The sequence below is a fragment of the Rhinopithecus roxellana genome, chromosome 2, assembly GCF_007565055.1.
Source record: "Rhinopithecus roxellana isolate Shanxi Qingling chromosome 2, ASM756505v1, whole genome shotgun sequence".
NCBI lineage: Eukaryota > Metazoa > Chordata > Mammalia > Primates > Cercopithecidae > Rhinopithecus > Rhinopithecus roxellana.
Window position 1 is genome coordinate 64,228,013 of NC_044550.1, and position 22,187 is coordinate 64,250,199.

At 36.3% G+C, this 22,187-nt stretch overlaps 1 protein-coding gene across 2 annotated transcripts in view; it reads left to right on the forward strand.

Moving 5' to 3' along the window:
• Positions 1-22,187, forward strand: part of INTU (inturned planar cell polarity protein) — a 144,164-nt gene that overhangs the window by 63,577 nt on the left and 58,400 nt on the right. For both annotated transcript variants that reach the window (XM_030924308.1, XM_010375043.2), the window contains exons 9-12: positions 14,305-14,358; positions 18,516-18,578; positions 19,901-20,122; positions 20,781-21,263. In XM_030924308.1, coding sequence (XP_030780168.1) covers positions 14,305-14,358; positions 18,516-18,578; positions 19,901-20,122; positions 20,781-21,263 — 822 coding nt within the window. The remainder of the gene's footprint in view (positions 1-14,304; positions 14,359-18,515; positions 18,579-19,900; positions 20,123-20,780; positions 21,264-22,187) is intronic.

Here is a 22,187-nt window from a genome sequence, read left to right on the forward strand (position 1 = left end):
GAAAAAGGAAAAGGAAAAAGAAGAGGAAAAAAGGAAGAGAAAAGAAAAAAAGGAAAGGAGAGGGAAAAGGGAAAGGAAAGGGAAAGGGAAGAGGGATGGAAGGATGTAAGTGTTCAATATAGGTAGAAACATAGACAGTAACTAGATAACTTTACCTTTAAAAGAGAAAGACCCTGGTTCCAAAGACTGTCTCATGCCCATTCTCATTCTGGGGTCTTTTTTCCTCAGCCACAGGGCCCATGCCCACTTCATGAGTCAGAAGACACCATCTCTTGAGGCTTGCCATTCTACCTGGCCATTACCTAGGTTCTTGCCCCTCTGTCAGAATTTCTTCATTAAAGAAACCTCTTCCCTCAAAATATATAGTCCCTTCTTTCTGTAATAGTAGAGGTACTTAATGTTTTAGGGGTAGTGTGTTTAGAATTTAGATACATTAAGATTAAATATTATCTTTCCTCAAAAAAGTTTAAGATGTTCTTAAATATTGTCTATTGGGGGCTTACAGATTGCATGTGAAGGCTACCTCTTTTTCATTGAGATTTTTGTTAATTTAGCATATATTTCTTTAAAAGATTTATATGCTTTTCTTTATTTCACCCTAAAAGAATATCAAATTGAGAAATCACTATGTGAATTCTGGTATATATTTTTAATTCATTGCCTTAAAACATAGCTGTTGCTTATCTTGTCAATACTTTGGCTGCTTTTATCCTTGTTACATCTAACACTACTGTGTGGAGATCAGTGTTCATTGTGCCGGTTTCTCAAGTCTGTGCAGTGCTTTGCAGAATGCAGAAAAACCTCTAGATGTTCACAGTCAAGTTGAGCAGGTGAAATTAATACACAGGAAACAGTGAGGATCTGGCTTAGATGTTTTCTATATTTTTTAGTCCAATTAGGAGATTAAGAACAATACTTTTGGGAAGAGAGCTAGATACCTTCTGCTAAAGTAGTCTAAAGCTCTATTTGATTAATATAAAATTTGAATAACAATAACATTTGAAGTTTGTTTTTTTTTTTAATTCTATTTTTTACTGCAGTTTCAGGTTCACAGTAAAATTGAGAGAAAGGTACAGATTTCCCACATGCCCCCTTCCCCCATACATCACACATGCATAGCCTCTCCATTATCAACATTCCCCCACCACAGGGGTACAGTTGTTATAATTGATGAACCTACATTGACACATCATAATAACCCAAAGTCCATCATTTACATTAGGGTTCATTCTTGGTGGTGTACATTCTATGGATTTAGACAGATTATAATGACATGGATCCATCCTTGTAGTAGTATACAGAGTAGTTTCACAGCCCCGGAAATCCTCTGTGTTCTGCCTATCCCTCTTTTTCATCCCTCCCTTTCCATTAACCCCTGGAAACAATTGATCTTTTCACTGCCTCCATCATTTTGCATTTTCCCAAATGTTATATAGTTGTAATCATATAGTATGTAGCCTTTTCAGATTGGATTCTTTCACTTGGTAATATACATTTTAAGTTCCTCTTTGTCTTTTTACAGCTTGATAGCTCATTTCTTTTTAATGCTGAATAGTATTTCATTGTTCAGATGTACCACAGTTTATTCATCCATTCGCTGAAAATCTTGGTTGCTTCCACGTTTGGACAATTAATTCTTGGTCAAACAACAAGAGAATGTTTAGTTTTGTAAGAAACTACCAAACTGTCTTCTGAAGTGGCTGTATTTTGTATTCCTACCAGCAATAAATGAGAGTTCCTGTTGTTCCATATCCTTGTCAGGACTTAGTTTTGTCAGTATTTTGGATTTGGGTCATTCTACTGTGTGTCTAGTTCTGCCTTATTGTTATTTTAATTTGCATTTCCCTGATGACCATATGATGTGGAACATCTTCTCATGTGCTTATTTGCCTTCTTAATATCTTCTTTGGTGAACTGGTTGTTAAGGCCTTCGGCCCATTTTTTAAAATTCAATCGGTTTTTGGGGAAGAAGTGGTGTTTGGTTACATGAATAAGTCCTTTAATGGCGATTTCTGTGATTTGAGTTCACCCACCACCCAAGGAGTGTACACTGTACCTAACCTGTAGTCTTTTATCTCTTGCCACCCCCTGCTCTTTCCCCCAAGTTCCCAAAGTCCAATGTATCATTCTTAAGCCTTTGCATCCTCATAGCTTAGCTCCCACATACGAGTGAGAACATACAATGTTTGGTTTTCCATTCCTGAGTTACTTCACTTAGAATAATAGTCTCCAATTCCATCCAGGTTGCTGCAAATGCCATTATTTTGTTCCTTTTTCTGGCTGAGTGGTGTTCCATGGTATATATATACCACATTTTCTTTATCCACTCATTGATTAATGGGTGTCTGGTTCCATAATTTTGCAATTGTGAATTGTGCAGCTATAAACGTGTGCAAGTATCTTATTCGTATAATGATTTTTTTTCCTCTGAGTAAATACCTAGTAGTGGGATTGCTGGATCAACCAGTAGATCTACTTTTAGTTAAGGAATCTCTACAGTGTTTTCCATAGTGGTTGTACTAGTTTACATTCCTACCAACAGTATAAAAGTGTTCCCTTTTTGCCACATCCACACCAACATCTATTTTTTTTTTATTATGGCCATTGTTGCAGGAGTGAGGTGGTATCGCATTGTGGTTTTGATTTGCATTTCTCTGATCATTAGTGATGTTGATCATTTTTCCATATGCTGGTTAGCCATTTGTATATCTTCTTTTGAGAAGATATCTTCTTCTGTTCATCTCCTCAGCCCACTTTTTGATGGGATTGTTTTTTTCTTGCTGATTTGTTTGAGTTCCTTGTAGATTCTGGATATTAGTCCTTTGTCAGATGTATAGATTGTGAAGATTTTCTCCCACTCTGTGGGGTGTTAACTCTGCTGATTATTTATTTTGCTATTCAGAAACTTTTTAGTTTAATTAGGTCCCATCTATTTATCTTTGTTTTTGTTGCATTTGCTTTTGGGTTCTTGGTCATGAAGCCTTTGCCCAAGCCAATGTCTAGAAAGGTTTTTCCATGTTATCTTCTAGCATCTTTGTGGTTTCACGTCTTAGATTTGTTTAAGTCTTTGATCCATCTTGAGTTATTTTTGTATAAGTCTGAGAGATCAGGATCCAGTTTCATTCTTCCACATGTGGCTTGCCAACCACCCCAGCACCATTTCTTGAATAGGATGTCCTTTCCCCACTTTATGTTTTTGTTTACTTTGTCAAAGATCAGTTGGCTGTAAGTATTTGGCTTTATTTCTGGGTTCCCTATTTTGTTCTGTGGTTCTATGTGCCTGATTTTTATACCATGCCGTTTTGGTGACTATGGCTTTATATTATAGTTTGAAGTTGGGTAATGAGATGCCTCCAGATTTTTTTGCTTAGTAATGCTTTGGCTATGCGGGCTCTTTTTTGGTTCCAAATATTAATTTTAGGATTGGTTTTTCTAGTTATGTGAAGAATGATGGTGGTATTTTGATAGGAATTGCATTGAATTTGTAGATTGCCTTTGGCAGTATGGCCATTTTCACAATATTGATTCTGCCCATCCATGGGCATGGGATGTGTTTCCATTTGTTTGTGTCATCTATGATTTCTTTCAGCAGTGTTTTGTAGATTTCTTTGTAGAGGTCTTTCACCTCCTTGGTTCACTATATTCCTAAGTATTTTTTTGCAGCTGTTGTGAAAGGAGTTGAGTTCTTGATTTGATTCTCAGCTTGGTCACTGTTGGTGTATAGCAGAGCTACTGATTTGTGTACATTAATTTTGTATCCTGAAACTTCGCTGAATTCATTTAGCAGTTCTAGGTGCTTTTTGGATGAGTCTTTAGGTTTTCTAAGTATACAGTCATACCATCAGCAAACAGTGACAGTTTGACTTCTTCTTTACTTATTTAGATGCCCTTTATTTTTTTCTCTTGTCTGATTTCCCTTGCTAGGACTTTGAGTACTGTGTTGAATAGAAGTGGTGAAAGTGGGCATCCTTGTTTTGTTCCAGTTCTCAGGAGGAATGCTTTCAACTTTTCCCCATCCAGTATAATATTGGCTGTACGTTTGTCATAGGTGCCTTTTATAACCTTAAGTTATGTCCCTTGTATGCTGATTTTGCTGAGGGTTGGTTTTAATCATAGAGGAATGCTGGATTTTGTCAAATGCTTTTTCTACATCTATCGAGATGATCATGTGATTTTTTTTTTTAAGTTCTGTTTTTGTGGTGTATCATGTATTGACATATATATGTTAAACCATCCCTGCATTCCTGGTATGAAACCCACTTGATCATGGTGGATTATCTTTTTGATATGCTATTGGATTTGATTCACTAGTATTTTGTTGAGGATTTTTGCACCTATGTTCATCAGGGATATCAGTCTGTAGTTTTCTTTTTCTGTTATGTCCTTCCCTGGTTTGGGTGTTAGGGTGATACTGGCTTCATACAATGGTTTAGGGAGGATCCCTCTTTTTGTGTCGTTCAGAATAGTGTCAATAGGATTGGTACCAATTCTTTTTTTAATGTCTGACGGAATTTATCTGTGAGTGTGTCTGGTCCTGAACTTTTTTTGTTGGCAGTTTTTCCATAACCATGTCAATCTCACTACTTGTTATTTGCCTGTTCAGAGATCCTATATCTTCCTTGTCTAATCTAGGATGGTTGTATATTTCCAGGAATTTATCCAACTCTTTTAGGTTTTCTAGTTTATGTGCATAAAGGTGTCCTTAGTAGCTTTTAGTAATCCTTTGTGTTTCTATGGTCTCAGTTGTAATATCTCCCATTTTATTTCTAATTGAATGTATTTGGATCTTCTTTCTTTTCTTGGTTAATCTTTCTAATGGTCTATCAATTTTATATATCTTTTCAAAGAACCCGATTTTTCTTTCATTTATCTTTTGTATTTTTGTTGTTGTTGTTTTCATTTTATTTAGTTCTGCTCTGATCTTGGTTATTTCTTTTCCTCTGCTGGGTTTGGGTTTGGTTTGTTCTTGTGTCTCTGGCTGCTTGGAGTGTGTGACCTTAGAGGGTCTATTTGTGCTTTTCAGGCTTTCTGATGTAGGCATTTAATGCTATGAACTTTCCTCTTAGCACCACCTTTGCTGTATCCAAGGTTTTGATAGGCTGTGTCACTATTATTGTTCAGTTCAAAGAATGTTTCAGTTTCCATCTTGATTTCATTGTTGACCCAACAGTCATTCAGTAGAGGTTATTTAATTTTCATGTACTTGGATGGTTTTGAGGGTTCCTTTTGGAGATAATTTCCAATTTTATTCTGTGGTCTAAGAGAGTACTTGCTATAATTTCAATTTTCTTATATTTGTTGAGACTTGTTTTGTGGTCTATCATATGGTCTATCTTGGAGAACGTTCCATGTGCTGATGAATAGAATGTATATTCTGTAGTTGTTGGGTAGAATGTTCTGTAAATATCTGTTAAGTCCATTTGTTTGTGGGTATAGTTTAAGTCCATTGTTTCTTTGTTGACTTTCTGTCTTAATGACCTGTCTAGTGCTGTCAGTGGAGTATTAAGGTCCCCAACTACTATTGCGTTAACATCTATAATCATTTCTTAGGACTAGTAGTAATTGTTGTATAAATCTGGGAACTCCAGCGTTAGGTGCATATATATTTAGAATTGTAATATTTTCCTGTTGGACTAGTCATTTATCATTATGTAATGTCCCTCTTTGTCTTTTTTTCTTTTCTTTTCTTTTCTTTTTTTTTTTTTTTTTTTTTTTTTTTGAGATGGAGTCTTGCTCTGTCACCCAGGCTGGAGTGCACTGGCGCAATCTCAGCTCACTGCAAGCTCCACCTTCCAGGTTCACACCATTCTCCTGCCTCAGCCTCCCGAGTAGCTGGGACTACAGGTGCCCGCCACCACGCCCGGCTAACTTTTTGTATTTTTAGTAGAGATGGAGTTTCACTGTGTTAGCCAGGATGGTCTCAATCTCCTGACCTCGTAATCTGCCCACCTCGGCCTCCCAAAGTGCTGGGATTACAGGCGTGAGCCACCGTGCCTGGCCCCCCTTTGTCTTTTTTAACTGCTGTTGCTTAGAAGTTTATTTTGTCTGAAATAAGAATAGCTACTCTTGCTCGCTTTTGGTGTCCATTTGCATGGAATATTTTTTTCCACCTCTTTACCTTGAGTTTGTGTGAGACCTTTATGTGTTAGGTGAGTCTTCTGAAGATAGCAGAAACATGGTTGGTGAATTCTTATCCATTCTGTATCTTTTCCTTTCCTTTTTTTTTTTTTTTTTTTTTTTTTTATGAGACGGAGTCTTGCTCTGTCTCCCAGGCCGGAGTGCAATGCATTCTGTATTTTTTAAATGGAACATTTAGGCTATGTACATTCAATGTTAGTATTGAGATGTGAGGTACTATTATTCATCATACTATCTGTTGCCTGAATGCCTTCATTTTTTAAAATGTTGTTGTCATTATATAGGTCCTGTGAGATTTATGCTTATAAGCGGGTTCTCCTTTAATGTACTTTGAGGATTTGTTTCAAGATTTAGAGCTAGTTTTTGCAATTCTTCTAGTGTTGGCTTGGTAGTGATGAGTTCTTGAAGCATTTGTTTGTCTGGAAAAGACTATATCTTTTCTTCATTTACGAAGCTTCATTTCACTGGATACAAAATTCTTGTCTGATAATGGTTTTGTTTAAAGCATCTAAAAATAGGACCCCAATCCCTTCTAGCTTTTTATGTTTCTGCTGTTAATATGATAGGTTTTCCTTTATAGGTTACGTGATGCTTTTGTCTTACAGCTTTTAAGATTTTTCCTTTGTCTTGACTTTAGATAACTTGATCACTATGTGCCTAGGTGATGATCTTTTTGTGATGAATTTCGCAGGTGTTCTTTGAGCTTCGTGTATTTGGATATTTAGATCTGTAGCAAGGCTGGGGAAATTCTCCTCAATTAATTCCCTCAAATATGTTTTCCAAACTTTTAGATTTCTCCCTTCCTCAGGAACACCAATTATTCTTAGGTTTGGACGTTTAATATAGTTCCGAACTTCTTGGAGGCTTTGTTCATTTTTTTTTTTTTTAATTCTTTTTTCTTTGTATTTGATGGATTGGGTTAATTCAAAAGCCTTGTCTTCAAGCTCTGAAGTTCTTTCTTCTGCTTGTTTGATTCTGTTATGAGAGTTTCCAGTATATTTTGTATTTCTCTTAAGTGTGTCCTTGATTTCCAAAAGTTGTGACTGTTTTTTATTTATGCTATCTGTTTCACTGAAGAATTTTCCTTTCATATCCCATATAATGTTTTTCATTTCTTTAAGTTGGACTTCATGTTTGTCTGGTGCCTCCTTGATTAGCTTAATATTTGACCTTCTGAATTCTTTTTCTGGCAATTCAGAGATTTCATCTTGGTTTAGATCCATTGCTGGTGAGCTGGTATGATCTTCTGAAGGTGTTAAAAAAAAAAAAAAAAACCTTGTTTTCTCATATTACCAGAATTGTTTTTCTGGTTCCTTCTCATTTGGGTAGACTATATCAGAGTGAAGATCTGGGATTCGTGGGCTGCTCTTCAGATTCTTTTGTCCCATGTGATGATCCCTTGATGTGGTGTTCTCCCCCTTCCCCTAGGAATGGAGCTTCCTGAGAGCTGAACTGTAGCGATGGTTTTTGCTCTTCTTGGTCTAGCCACCCAGCAAAGCTACCGGGCTCCAGGCTGGTACTGGGAAGTGTCTGCAAAGAGTCCTGTGATGTGATCCATCTTCAGGTCTTGCAGCCGTGGATATCAGCACCTGCTCCAATGCAGGTAGCAATGGAGTGAAGTGGACTCTGTAAGGTGTCCCTGGTTGTGTTTTTGTTTAGTGCATTGATTTTATGTTGGCCTCCAGTCAGGAGGTGGCACTTTCAAGAGTGCATCAGCTGCAGTCATCTAGGGAGGATGTAAACTTGCCCTAGGGACACTTGGTTAAGTATTCAGGTTTCTCAGGCAGTGGGCAGAGCCATAGAGCTCCCAAGAGATTATGACCTTTGTCTTTGGCTACCAGGGTGGGTAGAGAAATACTACTAGGTGGAGACAGGGATAGGCCCCTGAGCTTGTTATTGTCTGAGCTTCAACTCTTCTTGGGCAGGGCTTGCCACAGCTGCTGTGGGGGATGGAGGTGCAGTTCCCGGTCCAATGAAGTTATATTCCTATGGGGGATTATGGCTGCCTCTGCTGAGTCATACAGGTCACCAGGGAAGTAGGGGAAAACCGGCAGTCACGGGCCTTACCCCTCTCCCACACAGCCTGCAGTCCTAAAGGCCAGTCTCACTCCCACCATGCCCCCTCAACAGCACCGAGTCTATTTCTAGGCAGCCAGTGACCAGAGCTTAGAACTTGCCCCAGACCAGGAGCCTCCCCATTGAGAAAGCAAGCAGACTCACAGTTTTTCAGCATCTCAGGGAGCCTGCAGCGGTGATCCAGTTCCTTCAAAGGGTCTATGGATTTTCTCAGCTTTCCTGGTATGTTTCTGCCATAGTTCTTGGAGCAAAAGTTCACGATGTGAATGTCCACATGCAGCCCTATCCATTCGAGCAAGAGCTGCAAACTAGTCTTGCCTCCTATCTGCCATCTTAATCCTATTCTCAACCATTTTTAAATTTTTTTGTATGTGTTCTTATTGTGGAGTTTTAAGAGGTCTTTGTATATTTTAGATAATGGTTCTTTATCAGATGTGTCTTTTTCAAATATTTTCTCCCAGTCTGCAGCTCATCTTATTCTATTGACATCGTATTTTGCAGAGCAATAGTTTTTAGTTTAATGAAGTCTAGCTTATTAGTTTCATGGATTGTGGTTTTGGTGTTGTATCTAAAAAGTTAGTGTCAGACCCAATGTCATCTAAATTTTCTCCCATGTTCTAGGAATTTTATAGTTTAGCATTTTACATTTAGACGTATGGTCTACTTAGAGTTAATTTTTGTGTAGGGTGTATGGTGTGTGTCTAGATTGATATTTTTTTATATGGGTGCCCAGTTGTTCTAGCAGATTGATTTGATGGATTACATTAATTGGTTTTTGAATGTCAAACCTGCCTTGCATACCTGCGATAAATCTCCCTTGGCTGTGGTGTATATTTCTTTTTACACCACATTTGTTGAAAAGACCATCTTTGCTTTTTACATTCTATTTGTTCCTTTGTCAAAGGTCAGTTGACAGTATTTATGTGGGTGTATTTGTGGACTCTGTGTTCCATTGACACATTTGTCTGTTCTTTCACCAATAATACGATGTCTTGATTACTGTAGGTTTATATTAAGTCTTAAAGTAGGATAGTATCAGTCCCAAGACTTTGTTCTTGTCATTAAATATTGTACTGGCTGTTCTTGGTCTTTTGCTTCTCCATATAAACTTTAGAATACCTCGTTGGAATTTTGATTGGGATTGCATTGCATATATAGATCAAGTTGTGAAGAACTGACATCTTGACAATATTGAGTCTTCTATCCATGAACATGGAATATCTCTCCATTTGTTTAGTTCTCCTTGGATTTCATTTATCAGAGTATGGTAGTTTTCTTCATACAGATATTGTGTATACTTTGTTAAATTTATAACTAAGTATATTTTATTTTTGGGAATGCTAAGGTATGTGATATTGTGTTTTTAATTTCAAATTCCACTTATTCATTGCTGGTATATAGGAAAGCAATTGACTTTTATGCTGGGTACAGTGACTCATGCCTGTAATCCCAGCGCTTTTGGAGGCTGAGATGGGCGGATCACTTGAGGTCAGGAGTTCAAGACCAGCCTGGCCAACATGGTGAAACCCCACCTCTACCAAAAAATACAAAATAAGCCAAGTATGGTGGCACATGCCTGTAGGCCCAGCTACTCAGGAGGCTGAGGTGGGAGAATCACTTGAACCCGGGAGGCAGAGGTTCCTTATATACTGATGCAGTATATAAGGTTAATATAGAAAATTGTAATATATAAGATTGTGTCAATTCTTTCAGATTTTCTGTGTAAACAATCATGTCATCTATAAACAAAGACAGTTTTATTTCTTCCTTCCCAATCATTTATTTCATGTTCTTGCCTTATTGCATTAGCTAGACCTCCCAGTATGATGTTGAAAAGGAGTGGTGGTAGGGAACATCCTTTCCCCTTTCTGATCTTAGGAAGTATCTCATTTCTCACCATTAAGTATGAAGTTAACTAGGTTTTTTGTAGATATTCTTTATCAAGATGAAGAAGTTTCCCTCTATTCCTAGTATATTAAGAGTTTTTATCATGAAGGGGTATCGGATTTTTTCAAATGCTTTTTCTGCATATATTGATAGAATCATGTGATTTTTTTTTAAGCCCATTGATTTGATGGATTACATTAATTGGTTTTTGAATGTCAAACCTGCCTTGCATACCTGCGATAAATCTCCCTTGGCTGTGGTGTATATTTCTTTTTAGACATTGTTGGATTCCCTCTGCTAATATTTTATTGGACGTTTTTGAATCTGTGTTCATGAAAGATACTGATCTGTCTTTTTTTGTTTGTTTGTTTGCTGTTATAATGTCTTTGTCTAGTTTTAGTATTAGGGTAATGCTGACCTCATAGAATGAGTTAGGAAGTATTCCCTCTGTTTCTGTCTTCTGAAAGAAATTATAGAGAATTGGTATAATTTCTTACTTAAATGTTTGGTAGAATTCACCAGTCTACCCATCTGGGCCTGGTGCATTCTGCTTTTGCCAGTTGATTAAATCGTTATTGATTCAATTTCTTTAATAAGTATAGACCAATTTATAGTATCTGTTTCTTCTGGTATCATTCAAGGAATTTTTCCATTCCATCTAGGTTATCAAATTTGTGAGCATGGGGTTGTTTACAGTATTCTTCTCCTATCCTTTTAATGTCCATGGACTCTGTACTAATGCCCCCACTTTCATTTTTGCTATTAGTAATTTGTGTCCTCTCTATTTTTATCTTAGTTAGGCTAGAGGCTTATACATTTTATTGATTTTTTTTCGAAGAACCAGCTTTTGGTTTCATTGATTTTTCTCTATGGCTTTCCTGTTTTCATTGTCATTGATTTCTCCTCTAATTTTTTATTATTTCTGCTCTTCTGCATATTTTAGATTTAATTTGCTTTTTGTTTTAGTTTCTTAAAATAGAAACATAGATTATTGATTTTAAATTTCTCTTCTTTTTTAATATATGCATTTAATGCTATAAATTTCCCCCAAGCACCACTTTTGCTGCACCACATAAGTTTTGATAAGTTGTGATTTCATTTTTTTTAGTTCAAAATATTTTTAAGACCTTCACTTTATACTGAAACATTCGGAGACATGAGAGTAAATTATTAAACCTCACTGTTTTAGACCAGTAAAGCCCTATCTGTTTAAATTGCCAATTACTTATTTAAGGCAGTATAGCACAGCAGTTTAATAGTCAAGATTCTCTACTCAGTGTATTTTAAATTTTCAGCTTTAACAGTAGTTACGTGAACTTAAGTTCTTTTTCCTCAATGGCTTCATTGAGATATTTCACATACCGTAGAATTTTCCCATTTACAATGTACAATCCAATATTTTTTAGTCTGTTCACAGACCTGCCTAACCATCACTACAGTCAATTTTAGAACATTTCACCATCTAATAAAGAAATTCTGTGACCATTAGTAGTTATTATTCACTTCTCTCTTTCCCCTCCCAATTTCTTTTTCTCCCTACCCCTCCAGCCCCAGGCAATCATTTGCATAGTTTTCATTTCTGTAAGCTTATCTGTTCTAAATATATTTTTTAAATTTGACTCGTCTTATCTGTGATTGTAATTCCTTTGACCAACATTTCCTCATTCACCCTCTCCCCTAACTAACCAAGCCTTTGGTAATCACCATTCTGCTCTCCTGTGATATCAGCTTTTTTAGGTTCCACATATGAGTGAGATCATGTGGTAGTTGTCTTTCTGTGCCTGGCTTACTTCATTTAACATAATGCTCTCTAGGTTCATCTGTATTGTCATAAATGACAGGATTTTGTTCTTTTTTATGGCTGAATAGTATTCCATTATGTATATATAGCACATTTTCTTTATCCATTCATCTGTTGATGAACACTTAGGTTGATTCCATTTCTCTTGAGATTTCTCATTGTAGTAAAAATAGTAGGATTTATTGACTATGTATCTTCTCATAGAAAATATTAGGGAATTTAATGCCTTAAGAAATCTAGTTAAAGGCCAGGTGTGGTGTCTTATGCTTGTAATCCCAGCACTTTGGGAGGCCGAAGTGGGCAGATCACCTGAGGTTGGGAGTTCGAGACCAGCCTGACCAACATGGAGAAACCCCGTCTCTACTAAAAATACAAAATAAGCTGGGCGTGGTGGTGCATGCCTATAATCCCAATTACGTGGGAAGCTGAGGCAGGAGAATCACTTGAACCTGAGAGGCGGAGGTTGCGGTGAGCCGAGATCACACCATTTCATTCCAGCCGAGATCACACCATTTCATTCTGCAGAGTGAAACTACGTCCAAAAAAGAAATCTAGTTTAAAATGTGTGTGAGGCCAGTCACGGTGGCTCACACCTGTAATCCCAGCACTTTGGGAGGCTGAGATGGGCAGCTCACAAGGTCAGGAGATCGAGACCATCCTGGCTAACATGGCAAAACCCCGTCTCTACTGAAAATACAAAAAATTAGCCGGGCATGGTGGTGGGCGCTGTAGTCCCAGCTACTTGGGAGGCAAGGCAGGAGAATGGCGTGAACCCAGGAGGCAGAGCTTGCAGTGAGCCAAGATTGCACCACTGGCACTCCAGCTTGGGAATCAGAGGGAGACTCCATCTCCAAAAAAAAAAAAAATAATGTGTGAGGTAACTTATGCCTGGCAATTTTAGATGGAAATAGTTATTTTTGCTTGCTTATTTTTAAAAACAAACTAAATAGTTATTTTTAACTTGGAAAAAACTTATTTGTTCCAGGTTTAGTATATGATGAGGTCTTACTTTAGTTTTTCTTCCCAGGTATTTGAGAATTTCCTCATTTTGGTTTTTTTTTTTTTTTTCAATCATATTTTCCTAGGGTACAGTGAAATAATTAAGAGAAAAGATATTTTTATATTTTCATATAAGGAATATAAACAAACATATATATTATAGTAATCTTGTACATTAATTAGCCTGTAGAGTTTAGTAGCAGGAATAGTAACTCACTGAACAGTTTCTGAGATCAAATACCACAAATCAGTAATTTTTTGTCTTGTGGTTTTTCATAAGACAGACTAATAGCCACAAAAAAAGGGAACCTGAAGTATTTGCTAGATGCAGAAAAATGTAGGTCACAAATGAGTAATAACTCATACTGTGTGAAAAGCATTGAAAGGCATGACTAATATTTCAAAAGCTTTTGTCATCTCAGTAAGACACAGTTAGTGTGTGAAACAGTCCTGCAGAGAGTGCCTTGGCCTTTAAAGAAAAAAAAGAGATTCTCTGGGAGGTGGATTGCAGTGAGCTGAGATTGCACCACTGCACACCAGCCAGGGCGACAGAGGGAGATTCCATCTCAAAAAAAAGGGGGGTTTCTTATTCACAAATAGCATGTATGCTATAAAATTCAATTGCCAATAGTTTTGATTTATATATATATTTGTATTACAGATTAAACTTCAGATTAAATTTATTCTGTTTTTAAATTTGGAATGCTTCAAAGAAGAACAAAGGTGATACATGAAAGAGCTCAGGCAATTTCCATAGAAACAAAACCCAAATCCTAAGTAAGAGATTTTTTTTCTGATAACTCTCTGGGATAGTTGAACTGTGCCAGATTCCAGAGGAACACTTGCCTTTGTGTTTTAATCTAGGAATAAAGATTGACAACCCTTGAATGCAAAACATTGTGTCCAGGAGAAAGACAGGGAAGATGATATTTTTCAAGAATCCAACTGTTGAGTAATATACAAAAATGGAGAAACAAGAACAACTCAAAATAAGTTGGCTACCTTAAGACTGATTTTCATTTTCTTCTGTGAAATCAAAAGGCTTAAATTAATTTTTAACTTAAAACTGGAAAGCAACTTTTGAAGCTCATAAATTTACTATGCATTGAATATATGCTGAAGACCATTTTGCAGTTATTGAGATTTAGTTGAAGTATGTTATGTTAAATGAGTAAGTTGTTTTATGTTTGCAAAGCTTAAAAACAATATGTTAAATAAGTAAACTGTTTTATAATTGCAAAGCTTAAAAACATGTTCCATTTTGAGACATTTCCTAAGTAACACAAAGGAGAAAGATACTCAATTTTCAAGTAGTAATTAAGCATTTTTTATATGGCCATTACTAAAAAAGTAACTAATATGAGTCAAATGCTTATGTTACTCTTTTTTTTTTTTTAACTTAGATGGAATTAGACATGGCATTAAGTGACTTGGAGGCTGCAGATTTTGCAGAACTGGTAAGAGAAGGAGTGGGTTTTACAAAAGGCTCAATGTTGAATTCTTATTTTGTATACCAGTCATTATTCTAAATATTTACCAAGTGGATATATAATAATCTTGAAATACACATTAGGCCTCTGTTTTGACTGTGACAAAATCCATTTTCTTGCCTTAGGATTTTCTACTCAGTTGAAATAGTTGTTACACAATGTATATTATGGGATTAAAAATGATTAATTACACTGGTGTCACTAAGAACTAAGTTTTTGAGGAAAATAAATATAAATGTAATACTGATTAAGTTAAATAAGAACCCTGTAGAGCTGTACTTAAATTGGAAGTTTCAATATGGTTTTTAATATTTTAATTATTGTATTTCCTAGCTATGTCCAATGAAAAGGCCTAGCAATAGTGACCATCGCAGTAACGATAAGTACCACTAATACCCAGGCCATGGTGTATAAATAACATTTCTCACCAAAAGGAACCAGGACTCGTCAAGAATTGGCTCATTCAAACTTGGGGCTGAAAATGTACAAGATAAGTCTGAGAACATCTTGTCATATCAGAAATTCAGAAGGCTTTCCAAAAATTAATAGCGTTATAGTAGAGCTCAAATTGTCATGAGACAACTTGAAGAGGCTCCCTGTTGAACATCTATAAGGAAATGCCTACAACAGATTGAAACACATCAGATATGTAAAAGTTCATAAGTGCATAAAGATATTAAAAAAAAAAAAAAAAAGAACTTGCTAGTCAACTTTGGATAATATGAGGGCATCAACTTGTTTTTGTGAAAACTGTTAAATGAAGAAAAATCAGACATTTATCCTGCCTTTCCTGTCTGAACCATATGTCAAGGTTACCAAACAGAGGTGAAGGAGAGCTTCTTTTTATGAAAGTAGTCTAACTGAAATGTCAAGAAAGACACAGAATTGGAATATCACCATTTTGCAGTCCCTCAATGAATTAATGGATGTAGGCAATGGTCATCAATAGCTATTAATATCACAAACAGAAAAGCAGCAGATAATATGTTGTTCCTGATGGAAGCACACAGACCACCTATAAAATATGCTTGATGAGGCCTCAAGACCTAACTACTAATTTATAGGAAATACCATTGAAAAGGGGGCATGTTAAATGACCCCATTTGGGGACGAGGGGTTGCAGTCAGCAAAATCCAGACTGGCAAATACTGCAGGACAGTTTCTTCTCCAAATAAATTAGAAAAGGGTGGTCTGAAGTTGGGGAGAAGGGAGAGAAGTTGAGAGAGAACTCAGTTACAAGAGACTGAATATTATCAACCAAGTGTATATATGTCCTTTCTTAGATCCTAATTCAAACAAAGTTTTAAAAACATTATGAGACAACGAATCTCATAGATGAGGCTGAATCTATTCATGAGTCTCATACATTCAAGGAAATGTAAGCACAAATGACTGGGTATTAGATGAAAATAATTCTTTATATTGTGATAATGGTTTTATGATTATATGTATTTTTAAATTCCTTCTGTTTTATACATATATTCTGAAGTGTTTACAGATGAAATGATATAATATCTGGTATTGGTTTTGAAATAATTCAGCAGGAGGAAGGGAAGATGATGATACAGATGAAACAAGATGAGCCATGGACTGGTCATAGTTAAACCTGGGTGGTGATGGCTATACAGGAACTAATTATACAATTCCCTTTTTGTATACACTAAAATTCTCAGTAATAAAAGTTCTTTTACAAAGTAAATGGGAAGTAAGGGAAGTAAAAGCCATGAAGTGTGGATTATTCTCAAGAAGATTGCCAGTGAAATTGGGAGGAGAATGTTAACTTGAAGGGGTAACTCAGTCTTAACAAACACCCTAAACAAATGGGTGTTTTGTCTGTAAAAATAATAGAAATTTAGGCATGGTAAACTCTTATGGCTCATAATTTTTTGAGTAATGGAAAATGTTTAGATGGATATTAACCATTAGGAGCAGTTCAGAACTAAAGTATTGAAATATCTGATTTTTGGAACTTAAAAAATCTAATTCCTGCCTTTATAGAACACTATTTTAACGAGCAGTGGAATTAACAATATTTTCTATGGTTAAAAATAATCTATTGGGATTCCTAGATACAGTAAAAAAAAAAAAAAAAAAAGAAGAAGAAAAAAAAGAAAACCACAATTCATAAAAGAAAAAATGGATAAATTGAGAATGTAAAATGGTACAACTACTTTGGAAAACAGTTTGGCAATTTCTTAATAACCTAAACATATACCTACCATATAATTCAACCAGTCTGTTCCTATCTTTTTAAACCAAGAGAACTGAAAGCATATGTAATACAAAGACCTGTATACAAAATAACTTTATTTGTAATAGCCAAAAAGTGGAAACAACTCTAATAACTTAATTGTCCATCAGCAGGTGTGAATACCAGAACAAATTCTGGTATATCCAGGAATGGACTACTACTCAGAAAAAAAGTTGGTTTAGGGAGGTGCTGAGGGAACTGTTCTACATTTTGATTTTGGTGGTGCTTACATAGCTATATGCATTTGTCAAAACTCACACAATACTTCACATTGAATTTTGCCTTAATTAAAAAAATATGAAAATAAGGATCTATTCTGTACTTTTTGGTGAAATTAAAGATTTAATCCTAATGCTGTGTTTTCCTTAGTTTTTAAAAATTATTATTAAGGTATAATTTACATTCAGTAAATTCTTCTTTCCCCTTTATAGTCAACCCCTCTCTATACCCCCAACCTCTGGCAATCACTGATCTGTGTTCTGTCCCCATGATTTTGCCTTTTTCAGGATGTCGTATAAAGTGAATCATCCTGCTCAACCTGGCTCTAATGCTGCGCTGGTTGCTCAGCACACCCCCCTTTCTCGTACCTGGGCATCCCTGCCCTGTTCAGCCCCATAGCTCCCAACTATTTGGTTCCTGCTCCATGGTCGGGCCTCTGACAGCCCCTTTGAATAAACCAGACACTCCACATGTGTCTTGAGAATTTAAATAAATAAATAATCATACAGTAGGTAATTTTTGTGTCTGGCTTTAACTTAGCATAATGGATTTAAGATTCATTCCTGCTACTGTGCAGGCAGTTCAGTCCTTAATATTGCTGAATAGTAGTATTCTATCATATACATGTATCACAATTTGTTTATCCATTCCCTGACTGAGGAATGGCTGTGTTATTTCCAGTTTTTAGTTTTCTTTAGGTTTCGTTGGGTTTTTTAAAAAGAAAAAAAGGCTTATAAAAGTAATAGCTGTGTACAGGGTGAAGCTCCAAGCATGGTTATTAAAAGCAAATACCTTCACTTATCCCTTTCTCTCACTTCCATCCCCAGGTGTAACTGCTCTTATGGATTGGAATGTATCCTTCCAGACCTTTTTCCATATACATACATTCCCACACACAAACCAACAAACCAACACACATGTACATAGTTGGTGGGGATGCTATTTTTAACAAAAATCAGATGATAGTGTATATTTTGTTCTGCAGCTTGCGTTCTTTGCTGAGCAGTGTATCCTGAAACCTTTTATGCCTGCTCATATAGATCAATCGTATTTTTTTAACATATGTGTGATATTCTGTGGTATATATAGTTTTGCTGGCCATTCCTCCATTGTTGAATATCATGTTATCTCTGATTTTTCCATATTACAAATAATCCAACTGTTAACTTTTTATATAAAAATCATGATTCCACTGCTTGAGTATTCCTGTAGATTTCTAGAAGTAGAATTATTCAAAGGGTATGTATACTTAATTTTTTTTACATACCACTCAGTAGCTTGCAAATAGGTTGCATCAATTAGTGCTTTAAAAAATAGCATATGGTCATATTGGATACTGTAGATGATGTAGAGTAAAAGTTTTTTGTCCTAAAAAGATATGTTGTAAGAAATCCCTCATAGAGTAACAGATTTTATGTTCTTAATGTCTCTAATCAAGCATCTTAAAAGAATAAAAAATAAGGTTGTTCTCAGTGAAATAAACATATACATATTATATTTCATCCCAATACTCTGGTATATTGATTTCTAAAGATGACACTATGAAAAGTTTAGATACTAAAGAATATAATTTTCATTTTAACTATTATAGCTTAATTGGAATTTTTATCACAAAAAATAAAAATATAAAATCCACTATGAATTTTTCCCCCAGTCTGAGGATTACTATGACATGAGGCGGCTGTATACAATTTTGGGGTCTTCTCTATTTTACAAGGTAAGTTGAAGCTGGAAGTCTAAATGTCCAGCGTTATATAAACAGACCTAAATTGTCAAAAATTTTACAAACATGAAAAATACATTTATTTCTTTTCTTTTAAATGTAGGTACCATAAGATTAAGATCTTTCTCACTTTAGAGACAGGATCTCGCTCTGCCACCTAGGCTAGAGTGCAGGGTACAATCATAGCTCACTGCAACATCCAATTTCTGGGCTTAAGCAATTCCCAGGCTCAAGCAATCCTCCTGCCTTGGCCTCCCAAAGTGCTGGGATTACAGGCGTGAGCTACCATGCCTGACCAGATTAAGACCTTAAAACAAGATTTGCATCTACATATTTGTAAATATAATAAATATTTATGGTTTCATTGCATTCTAAAGCATTTATAAAGTATTTACAAATGTGCACAGGAGAAACAATACTCAAAGGACCAAGTTTGTAAGACAGAAGAACAATATTTTTCTGGATTTCCTTTTGAAAGAGTGTATTTTTTATCCTGTGTTGAAAAGTTGGCTGGGCACGGTGGCTGACACCTGTGATTCCACCACTTTGGGGGACCGAGGCAGGTGGATCACCAGAGGTCAGGAGTTCGAGATCAGCATGTCTAACATGGTGAAACCTCATCTCTACTAAAAATCCAAAAAAAAATTACCTGGGAATGGTGGTGCGTGCCTATAATCCCAGCTACTCAGGAGGCTGAGGCAGGAGAATGGCATGAACCCGGGAAGCAGAAGCTGCAGTGAGCTGAGTTCGCGCCACTGCACTCCAGCCTGGGTGACAGGGTGAGATTCTGTCTCAAAAAAAGAGAAAAGTAACCTACATCTTTTAAATAAGTCTTATATAACATTTAGTTCATGTTCATGTAAAGCAAATAAAGCATCGAATGAATTTAAGTGCTTTTATTTTTAAAAAAGGATTTTTAAACACAATGTAAAATACATCTAACAAAGAAGCAATAGGGAAGGGTGCACAGTGAAAAGTCTCTGTCATGACCCCTGCTTCTTGACTTTCCATTATCAGAATTCAGTTCTTTTCTAATTTTGCCAAATACTGAAGCTATACTGTGCAGAGGTGATCTTGCTTTGTGCTTAAGTCTGCCTGTTGGTAGACCTTAAGTTATCATTTGAGCTCTACTTTGACCTCAAGAAAAAAAAAAAAAAAAAGAACAAGAAAACATCTACTATATCTTCATTTACACCATTTGAAACTAGAATATTCTAAACCAAGTGAAGAAGTGTTTATAAAACTCTTAGAAATATATTATGGGACTATTGCTTTATATCACTGGTAGACTTTTGCTCTTTGTGGTTAAATTCAAGGGTTATTTGATATGCAATCATTTACCCAAGGATGATCTTATTGATATTGCCGTATACTGTCGCCACTATTGCCTGCTGCCTTTAGCAGCAAAACAAAGAATTGGTCAGTTGATAATATGGAGAGAAGTGTTTCCTCAGTATCACCTCCGACCTTTGGCAGACTCAAGCGCTGAAGTCTTTCCGGAACCTGAAGGAAGATACTTTTTGCTAGTTGTTGGCTTGGTAAGTTTACCTCAGCTTCTTTCTTGGGATTTTTCTTCTTTTCTTTTCTTTTTTTCTTTTCAGCTGGGATTGAGGGATGCAGTGGTAGGTAGGTATCTATTGACTGTCTAAATAAATAAACAAACATGCTCATGTAAAATTATTAGTTTGTCTAATACCAGTATTCAAGGAAATGTTGCATGCCTTTTTTGCATCCATTTAATACTCATGGACAAATATTAATAAAATCTAAGAAAAGATTGTGCAGGTTTCTAAAGTCTTTTGTTCCCCTTTCTATAGTGGTTTTTTCCATTGGCTTGTTTTGGAGATGGAGGGAGGCATAAAAAGAATATAGAATCAGAAACAGAATAAATGTGCAATTGCAGATGAAAGGACTTCCAGTAACTGAGGCTCTTGACAGCTATCTTAGGGAATTCTGTGTCTCAAAAGAAGTGGTTTGATGGTATATCAAGATAAGGCAGTGTAAGATTGTTTTCAGCTGGGATCAAGAAGCATTGATAATAACCAAAAAGGAAAGATGAGGGAAGAATTTTAATAATCATCACATGATTATGCCATATGCCTCTATATCTTCGATATTTATAAATTTATACATGCACATTTTATGTAAATATTTTCATGGTAGCTAAACCTACATTTGTAATTTTTTTCCCTATAGAAACATTATATGCTATGTGTACTCTTAGAAGCTGGAGGTTGCGCATCCAAAGCTATTGGGAGTCCTGGACCAGACTGTATATATGTGGATCAGGTCAAAACAACTCTTCACCAGCTAAATGGAGTAGATTCTCGCATAGATGAACGGCTAGCATCTTCTCCAACCCCCTGTTTGTCTTGTGCTGATTGGTTCCTTACTGGATCACGTGAAAAAACAGATAGCTTGACCACTTCCCCTATTCTCAGTAGGCTACAAGGTACTTCCAAAGTAGCAACTTCTCCAACATGCAGAAGAACCCTTTTTGGTGACTATTCCTTAAAGACACGTAAGCCCAGTCCTTCCCGTAGCAGTGGAGGATCTGACAATGGTTGTGAAGGTGGAGAAGATGATGGCTTTAGCCCCCAAACTACACCGGATGCAGTACGGAAGCAAAGAGAATCTCAGGGCTCTGATGGTTTAGAAGAAAGGGGGACCTTGCTTAAGGTGTGTACTCATTCAAGTGTGTACATTCTGGGAGCTAAGTTGTCTCTCCAGTCCTTGTTTTATAATTGCAGGACAGTTTTTTTAGTGGCATACCATTCTTCATTTGACATGGTGGTTATTTCAGTCACTGCTGGCAAACCAATGATTTTGAACCAAAAAGAAAGAGAAATACCAGGCCACGCATGGCAGATTGCTAGAGGCCAGGAGTTCGAGACCAGCCTGGCCAACGTGGCAAAACCCAGCCTCTAATAAAATTACAAAAAAATTGCCAGGCATGGTGGTGCACACCTGTGATCCCAGATACATCAGGAGGCTGAGGCACAAGAATTGCTTAAACCCAGGAGGCAGAGGTTGCAATGAGCTGAGATTGTGCCACTGCATGATTTGTCACTCCAGCCTGGGTGACAGAGTGAGACTCTGTCTCAAAAAAAAAAGAGAGAGAGAGAAATATCAAGTAATAAGACAGGAGTTCCTTGACATCCATATCTGTTTAACAGTACTTAGAAATAGGAAAGCTTTAATTTCAATTTCCGTGTTCATCTCTTTCCTATTTGCAATGACAGCAGAGAGCATCCAAGCCGTGGGACCTGTTGGGGGCTGATCTGACTAAATAGCCAATGAAATGTTCAGCAAAGAGAATCAGAACCCTAAATGTGTGTATGTGTGTGTGTATGTGTCTGTGTATGTGTGTATTATCCTATTTTTATAGATTTTAAAATCTGAGCCTTTGTAATACTTAAAGATTTTAAAGTTGACTCTAAAGAGGATGTTCATTTTTCAGATCATTTTTCCTGATTCTTTTCCATGAAAATACCATAAAATATCCAAATGATTATCAAAACATTCATCCTGGGAGGCTTTGTACTTATTCTAGTGATGCTGTCATCTTTCAAAACACTTTTGAAACTTGTCATTTGGATGGAT